Source organism: Dysidea avara, chromosome 8 (assembly GCF_963678975.1).
Source record: "Dysidea avara chromosome 8, odDysAvar1.4, whole genome shotgun sequence".
Classification (NCBI taxonomy): domain Eukaryota; kingdom Metazoa; phylum Porifera; class Demospongiae; order Dictyoceratida; family Dysideidae; genus Dysidea; species Dysidea avara.
In genome coordinates this window covers 26,051,518-26,061,360 of record NC_089279.1, presented here as the reverse complement: position 1 = coordinate 26,061,360, position 9,843 = coordinate 26,051,518, and the positions used below count along the sequence as shown (strand labels likewise).

General features: G+C 37.4%; 1 protein-coding gene across 1 annotated transcript; it reads right to left on the bottom strand.

Annotated features, from left to right (window-relative positions):
- Positions 1-318: 318 nt before the first annotated feature.
- Positions 319-6,394, bottom strand: LOC136263816 (protein NLRC3-like). The gene is made up of 4 exons (XM_066058440.1): positions 6,171-6,394; positions 820-3,499; positions 548-732; positions 319-502 (listed from the first exon to the last, which is right to left on the bottom strand). The coding sequence occupies exons 1-4, from the start codon at positions 6,338-6,340 to the stop codon at positions 406-408; spliced, it is 3,132 nt and encodes a 1,043-aa protein (XP_065914512.1). The 5' UTR covers positions 6,341-6,394; the 3' UTR covers positions 319-405.
- Positions 6,395-9,843: the final 3,449 nt, after the last annotated feature.

Here is a 9,843-nt window from a genome sequence, read left to right as displayed (position 1 = left end):
GTACAGATGTGTATAATAATCAGCTCAGCTTTGGTAACCATCATTGAATCATTCCCATAAAGCTGTTTATCCACTCAATAATGCCAGCACTGCAGTTTTTATAATACAGTAAAGTAGTACTGTTATCATACTGTATAGATTGATTGATTGTTACATGAATATACAACTTGTGTAGTGCATAATTACTGCCTCAGATCTTTGCATACTAAAAATTAGTAAAATTAATGTTGCACAAAGAATCACTAAGATTACAAATGAAGCAGGGCTTAAGGCATGCCAAGTCTCCTGTCTGTCCTATGAGACCAGCTTTTGCAACAATCACAAAATTAAATGACAATAATTATAAGAAAGGCAAAAACACCGCAGTATAAGTTTCTGTATGGTTGCAATGCTTAACAATTATGTTCACATTCTGTTGTAAACCCCAACATGAGCATTACAGTAGGAACAAAAATGGTACACATCTTTGCACAGCTTCAAACGGAGAGGCCACCACATAAACCTGTAAGTGAAAATAACAGTACATAGCACAAATCACATCACTTACAGTCTTAACCATGTAGAGCCAAGCACCATCACCAAAACCCATGTCAACAAGCCAGCTTTGTATTTTATCTTTGTTGTCATCTCTTTGTCACATTCAGGGCACACTATTCTAGCTGGATACTCCCCAAAGTAAACAGTTTCTGGCCGTTTTGACTGTACATCTTTAAAGGTGATACTTGGGTGTGCCTGAATATTTAAAATTAAAAATAATTATAATTCACTGTGTTCTTCTTGAAAGCGCATGCATTATTATATTGGGAGCTATAAACTTACCTGATTTTGCATAAAAGACACATTAGAAATTATTCGCTGGCAGGTTTCATGGAACTTGAAACAATCTAAAAGAGTGAGGTTCAAATTTTGTACTTTTCTTTGCTGTCTAGTAAAATTAAGGTTTTGTAATTTTTCTTGAATTTTATCTGATGTGTAGAAAGGGGTGTCAATGAATAACATAAAAACTGTATCGTTATAGTTTTCTATTATTTCCAATAACATTATTATATCTCCTTCTGTTAGTGTCAATGTGTTCTTGTCCAAGCCTATCCATTGTAAGGTTTTATTTTTCATTAGCATGATAGCGATAGCTCTGAGACCATTACTAGTTACACTACAACCAACTAAATGAAGCATTTTTAAACAGGTATTGTTTTCAAGGGCTTCTGTAACTTCAGCTACAAATTGATCATCTGCATGTTTGCTGTTTGACAGTATTAACCACTGAAGGTGGTGATGATTATGAACAAGTTTTGGAATGCCATTGATTGGACTCTGACTACAATCAGTATCAAATACACAAATGTAACCATCAGTGCTGCTGCAATTGTTGCCTGTACAACAAGTCAAATACTTTAATATGTTATTGGCTCCATTTTCATCAAAACTCCTACACTGAATCATCCACTCCTTTCCACTGTGTACTATACAATAGGATAATGCAGAAAGAAAATGAGGTGTAGCAGCAGATTCTGGAATAGTGAACCAGCAAACTTCACCATTAAAGAGGTAGCTTTCACACATATCTTTACACAACTGAGGATTTTGTGTTTCAAAAACTGCTGCTATTAGTGTAGTCTGAAACTCTGTAGAAATACAGCAAGATAAATCATGTGAATATTGTTTTCCACACCAATATTTGTCAATTATTTCCCCCACGCCAGGGAATCTAATAAACTTATTTTGTATTATATTCTTCAAGAACCAACTGAAACCACTGTTGCTTGCCATTTTAATATGCAGCAAGTAAGTTTTTACAAGGCAGTCTTTTAAGGGAACATATTTAAACTTTGTTAAACCTCCGTAGAATATCAAGACCATTTCAAATTCATTCTTATTAAACAGTCTTTGTAATTGCTTTTTCTGAGCTGATTCACCTTGTTGAGACAAATACCAAGCTGCAAGTAGCTCCTGAAGAGTGCGATGAATGAATTCATATGTTTTGATAACAGACACAAAATGTCTATGATTGCTTACTTGTAGTAGTCCCATCCCATCAAAACTATCAAGGTTCACATTTTTTGAATCAAAGCAGTATTTTTTTATCATTTTTTCACTGAATACCAGAGTTAGATTATTTTGCAATTGTTCATAAGCCATTTTACCTAATCTAAGTAACATATCATCAACTTCTTCAGGTAAATTTTCTAATGTGTTTATAGATTCACTATCAGGCTTTCTAGCTTGATGCCTTCTTAACTGATTCAGCACTAACTCTTTATGTGTATCTGTAAAAGTATTTGGTAATTCATAATCACTTGTGTTGAAAATGTATAGAGCAATGCAGAGATTTATAGGCACAAATATGGAACATTTCAGAAGTGGAAGGCGTTTTAATTCAGAATAAAATTTCTTTACTAGTTCTGAAGCATTTGTGAATTTTTGAAAGTAAAATGTTATGTTTTTTTCTACTTGCTCCTCAGTAAATCCAAGAAGTTCAATCCTACGCTGAATATGTTTATATTGTAAACTTTTAATGGCAGACGGACGACTTGTGATCACAATCACAACTTCAGGAAGAAGGTCGCCAGATATAAGACGTGTGAATATACTGCTGTGTCTTTTGCCTTCTGGTAGCTCATCCCATCCCTCTAGAATAATTAAAATCCCCTTTCCATTTCTTTCATAAATTTGTTTAATAATTCCTTTAGCTAAAGGGCCCATATACAATTGAATTATTTTATCAAAGGTTTCTGCAGTAGCTACTTCTTTGTCTCTTAGTTCCAAAAAGATAACATGATTAAATCTATTAAGTAATTCACCTTGAGCCCATTTCATACACATTTGTTTAGTCAAGAATGTCTTGCCACTTCCAGGATATCCTTGTATGAGAATTACTCTACAGTTCTCAACAACAATGTCAGAATATGAGTTAAGACGTTCCCTAGTATAGTTAGCTTGTTGCTTAAGCAGTACACTGTAGCGGTCAAGGAAATTGGACTTTTTTTGGTGATCTTCTTCACTGATTTGTATTAGTGCTATGTTAATATCATCTGATAATGGAAGATTAAAATCCACTTCTGAAATTTGTGTGAATGAGACATTGGTACATCGCTTTTGTAAGTATTGTCTAAATATACAACTTGGGCCTTTATCGCTTAAACTGGCCATTGTGGTGACTAAAACATCTGGTTTCAACTTTTTACAGCACAATAAAAAGGTTTTAAATAGATCTAGATCTTTGTCCTTTAATATCTCTATGATCTCTTTGATTTCTTTTTTCTGTTTTGACAGAGCAATTTCTTCACGCTTTGTGAAAAACTTTTTTTCTCTTAAACACGTAAGGAGTTCATTATAATTAAAAACCTCCATTATCTTTTCCTCATTTTTTAAAACACAATAGACTACTTTCATACTTTCAGCTACTTCACTAATACCATCCTCCAAAGAAAACACCGTCAGCAACTTGTGAAACTGATCATCAGTACGTATTCTCTTCCATAGCGCATTCACCAAAAACCTGTAGTAACACAATAATTACTGTAAAGTGTGGTAAATAAAATCAGTAGGGTTTGTATGTTCCCACAATAGTAGTGTGTTAACCAGAAGCCAGCCTTACAATACAGCAAATCAGTGATGGCTAAGTGGAGCTAAAATTTGGATTAGAAAGTGCAACAAAATTGGATAATCTCTGTTTAAGAAACTGTCAAGCTACAGATTGTGAAAAAAAACATTTTCTTAGTTTCACGTAAAATACAATTTGTTTGTTTGGCACCTGCACTGACTGCATTTGGCTGCACGAAACGCTATCGTGTGTCTTGATAATGTACAACTTATATATACATAGTATTCATTGACCCTTAAGTTAGCAGAAAGTTTTGTATTTGTGTTACTTTAGATGCACAGTCATAATTCATGTAATGTAGCTGTTTAGCTTGTTAGTGACGGTAAGAATGAGGCTCAAACAAGGAGATAAATGATTTAGTGTACAGCACTATATATGACCAACAGGGCTGCATGAATAATTATGATGACTTTTTTATTAAATATCAATTTAAACGTATGTGTGTGCATGTATGCATGCACTTGTGTGGAATCTGTTTATGTCCTTCTAAGCTAAAGCAGTTACTAGACAATATGTTCTTGAGGCAAAAATCAAAGGCTCCTATGCAAGAAAATGAAACTTTTAATTGCGCACAATTGAAAAAGACTACGAAAATTGCTATGTTGAGTAAGTTAGCTCTTTACATTACTGTATAATAGCTAATAGCCAATTCAAGACCAAGAATAAGTTGCATAGTATAGTTATACAAATCAACAAGCAGCTGAAGTTTCATGGCCCTGCAGCTATTTTTTTCCAGCTGCAAAGCAAACCACTAACAACAAAATGTTAGTAGGAAAATGGTCACTGTTTATGGCTCAGTTGGCTGGACTATACTGGACTGGAACACTACATTGGACTGGTCTTTGCACATTCTATGATTGGATTTACTGAGTCTCACTAGTTAAGGGCCCTTAGAAAAGCTGCAGCCTACTACTAAATGCTGAATATGAGCAATGGAATATGCAAAAACTGTCTTTTAATAATTTCGCTACTGCTTGTTATTCCACTATAGAGCACTTCACTCCTTACCCTGGTGTATAGTAATATTACAGGGAATGTGACAGCAGTATTAACTAGTGATGACATCCTTGGAGACATTCTTAGAGTGCAAGCTTGAGTATATATAGCAAGCTATTGAGTCTCACATGGTGCCAGGTTACTATTTTTTTCAGTTAGGGTGCTTATAATCTCTAATTGATTAGCCTCTGCACTGAAATACAGGCTGCACAAGACTAATTGCTATTGTTATTCTTCACATACTGACAAGTTGATCACCAGTCAATTGCAAGGACACATACCCTGCAGCACTACAAACACCAGGAAGTGCTGTCAGTTATATACACATCTGCTCATAAATTATTCAGAATTTATACTAGCGGGTTGCATGCAGCTTTTCTAAGAGCTCTTAACTATTATATAGTGAGGCTCAGTAAATCCAATCATAGAATGTGTAAAAGCCAAAAATATGCCAATCCATTACTAGTCCAGTACAGGGATCCAGTCCAGTACAGGGATCCAGTCCGAGTAGTCCAGTCCACTGAATAGTGACGCCCCTGTTTATGAAAACTCTATAGTTGTGAAAGCCACAAATGTTTTCCCATGTGGTTTACAGCAATTCAGCTGTGGTGATGATTGCATTGTTTAAAAAACAACCTAAATGATGCAATGCTCAGTTTTGGTGATCAACATTGTTACATCATGCACCCCATCGTGTTGTTTATCCACTCAAGAATGCCAGAACTGCAATTCTCAAGCATTCTACAGTCTTGCATGGATTATCTACCATCCCTTCTGGCAATGTTGGCGCAGCTATGCATATTATCTTTATGAACTACAGTAGTTAGCTATACTGCCGGCGAAGGGAATGGCTACTGTGATCATGCAGCGCCTAAGTATATTTAGCAAATTGATCTTGGCATTACGGGGCTGTACGAACGTAGCTATAGCTATACATTCGTTTTCATGCATGCAGTGTCGGCAACAGGCTCTGCAAACGATAAGTGTCGTTTGTCTGTTCTGGTCTGGACGAAGGCCTGGATAAGGTACATGCACACTGTCCTTTTCTCTGTTGCGCTGGCAACAGTGTGCATCCGTGCAGGTCCATCTCACTACGATATGCTGGTGGGCACAGGGACTACTTCATCCAATCTTCTGTCTCTTAGTTGGCGGCCAGCGCACACGCCAATTATAGAGTGCTGGGGGTGGTGGCAAGGGCAGTCCATCCGGCATCCGCTAACCCGGGAAAAAGTTTTCAGTGACGTTGGGCTACGCCGTATACTGATCATGAGCCATATAGCCTGAGTGCAAATACTGACATACGAGGGAGGTATTACGCTACTTACAAGTGTATACTGAGATCGTACTGTACCGGCGCCGAAAGGACATGAATTTTGAGGTCAGAAAAACTGATTGACGAATCGGTTTAAGCACTGACAAATTTAAAATCGCCATAAAATTATATGCCTAGCTTGCATGATTTTCATCAAAATTTTATATTTTCATCGAATCAGATGAAGTGTGAATTCGTCAATTTTACTAAATTTTCGGCCGCCTTGCGTAGCTACGATAGCTATAAATCATAAGTTACCTGTTTTTATCAATGGCGTCTGTTTTGTTTTCAATGCTCTGAAGATTCTGTTCGTTTATCAAGCCACTATCACGAAGTCTTTTGAGAATAGTTTCACAATCATAAGCTATTTCATCAATCACCCCGTAGAACTTTCCAATGATAAGCTCTAATAGTTGTTGCTCTTCCATCGTGCAAACACTGAAGTCTCTAAACCGAGCTCTAAACGACACCGTTATAACTAATTGTATAGATTCGCGGTTATATATATATATGCGCGGTCATATACGGCTAGCTCAGTACGCAGGGGCGGATCCAGGGGGGGGGGGCTTTGGGGGCTGAAGCCCCCCTTCATATTTAGGCTTTACTTGATCAATATGCTGAGTATTATAATGAAATTCTGTCTTAGCATAATTATATGATCACTAATAATACAAATACTCATAAAACCACCTTATAAACATCTTTCCAAGGTATTATCAGTGGATTTATGCTAAAGTTTATGTAACAAGGACCCGGATCAGCATTGGAGGTGTACAAGATCGAGATACTCTAATAGAGCAGTCAGCTAACTACTCTAATAGAACATTCACTGGAAACATGTAGTTGGTTCAGTTATGAAATTTTTCCAAATCTGCCAGCACCTATACATACAATGCATTGGTCTGTTTAAAGGGTTTCTTTCATCTACTAGTGTAATTAATATGTATGGCAATACTTAATTCAAGTACACAATTTCCATTGAAAATGCTCTCAGATTCAATCTTGTATTGTTCAAATTTCAAAATTTTCCACTTTCAACATTCTTAATAATTCTAACATGCACCTATTCAGTATTGTGCAATTGTGAGAGGGGTGCATCATGTACTTGGTTGTCTGTACCTACCAAACTTTTCCATTAGCAAAATGCTTTAGAGAGCCATACCTATAATCTAAAGGCAGTATATAAAATATCTACAGGCAGAAAATATTATGAATTTTATGTGGAAATGTCTCCAAATTGCAGTATTTTAGCATCTATTTTTCAAAATTTTCCTGGGGGGGGCATGCCCCCAGACCCCCCTAGTTCCAGCATGCTTCGCATGCCTGGAAGTGTGCTTTGCACACCTCTACCCAACTTTGAGTTAGCCCCCCCCTTTTACAAATCCTAGATCCGCCCTTGATACGAGTCTGCTTGACACGTTGTAGTCTGGCGCCGCCCGCCCCTTCGCATAAAGTAAGGGTCTGGTGAAATACAGATACTAAATCATTTCTAGCGCCCAGATTCGGCGCTAGCCAATTAGTGCATGCCAATGACGTTCATACAGAAATCGCCTTGGCAACACAATGCTTTTGTTCGAATTGAAGTGCAATCATCTGACGTAACAAGCATTACGTGCGCTGTCTATTTGAATTCCTTTTGAAATGATTAGGTATTTGTATTTCTCCAGACCCTTACTTTTTGCGAAGGGGCGGGCGGCGCCAGACTAGACACGTTGGTGAGGTGGGGAAACACGCTAAGGGGAACTCCAGTCACAGTGGTTGTCTGTTCCACTGGCCTGTTCTCAAATATCATTAAAGCTACAATGGAAGTCTGTGTTAGGGTTTCCACTGTTATTATTATTATTATCATGTAATGGGCTGAGATGCCTAGGCAATGAATATTGCCAGGCTAGGACGCAGCCTTTGTGAGCGCCCATATCTTGATTTCTTCCAATAATCATCAAGTCGCTCTTTGAATGTTGCTACTGTAGGTGCTGAAATGATGGTGTCTGGTAGAGAGTTCCAAACATTTACAATCCTGTTTGAAAAAAAGTTATGCCTAATAAGCAATCTTAATCTTTCCTTGAATAACTTAAGAGAGTGGCCCCTGGTGGAAGATTGGATGTTTAAGGTAAAGAAAGTGGATGGCTCTATATCATAGTATCGATTAAGTATTTTGTCATATCCAACAATTAAGCGACTTTTAATTTAAAAAAAATTATTGACAAGATACACGCGTTTACACTGGAAGCAGGTTTTCAAGGCTCTGTTATGGAGCGCCAGATAACTTTTTAACCTTTTCCAGGTTCTAGCAGCAATGGCCAGCATGACATCTACTTTCACGTAAAATGTAACAGCTTAATACGGCCTTCTTCATGGTACAAAGTAGGGGGTTTAACATTACACATAGAACCATTGGCAATGAAAATATTGGCTCACCCCAACAATCCAGGCGCGAACTTTTTAACGATTCCAGGTTATACCAGGCTATATCTATCCTTTCTTGAATACTTCAGCTAGCTATACCGTTCGTGAAGAACGTTTTACACGGTACAAATAATTTTATAAAAATCACCATCTCAATCCAATAGTCGCATATCCCGGCTGAGCACTGATTATTAGTGACGCGCGCGCTATATTGCGTGGGCGAGTTGCAATGGAGAAGCATTCCGTTCTTGAATGTTTAATTCATCAACTTTTCAATGGTCAATAGTCCTTGTACATCATGCTAATAGCTGTTTTGATCACGTGATACATCTTTGTATTTTGTACATGTAATCAAATAAATATTTTTTAAAAATGGTCATTATAAAAATTTCAAGTTAGTTGTTTGCATGCAGTTCTCCAACATATAAACCTGTGGAAAAAACAGTCACATTTAAATTAGTGAATTTAAAAAATCTTTATCATGCACACACTACACACACACACTACACACACACACACACACACACACACACACACACACACGCACACACACACACACACACACACTACAAACACACACACACTACACACACACACACACACACACACACACACACACACACACACACACACACACTACAAACACACACACACACACACTACACACACACTACACAAACACACACACTCACACACACACACACACACACACGCACACACACTACACACTACACACACACTACACACACACACACTACACACACACTACACACACACACACACACACACACACACACACACACACACACACACACACACACACACACACACACACACACTACACACACTACACACACACTTCAATGCATATTCACATAAAAATAAAACACTACAAGGTATGGTAATGGTTGTTTACATTGGTTAATTTTGTGGTGCGCCACATATAGCAACAAGGGAAATGTGTATCTGTGATCAAGAATTTAATTTAGATTGAAATAATATCATAATTAGATGGTCACACTATCTTTGTCAACTAGAGATGAACTGGCTTTTGGTAAAAAGCGAGGGGTAGCCAATGCCTTAATGCCTTGGGACTCTTGTATGCTATGTGAGAAATCCAATCAGAAATACACAAATATATTAGAAACCAAATCCTAAATCCAAAATCATGTAAAAATAATGGAGAAAGTAGACAATGATCGATCATGAATAATTAGAACAAGATGTAGATCAACAACTGTACAGGTAGTTACTAGTTAGCAATCTCACTAAATGCTTTTAAAAATACATAAAGATTGGGAGTCTCGTACACACCATTTGGGTGCTTTGCGTGGGCATTGGCAATCCCTCTGGTACACCATTTCTGTGTTTTGCGTGGGAGTTGGCTACCCCTCGGGAAAAATAAAATAATGAAAGACTATACAGAAGCTGATCTGTACAGAAGATGAGCCCTGCACAGCTACGTGGGCTTCTTTTTACAAAGCATACACTCACCTTATTTGCACATTGCCCAATCGTCATCATG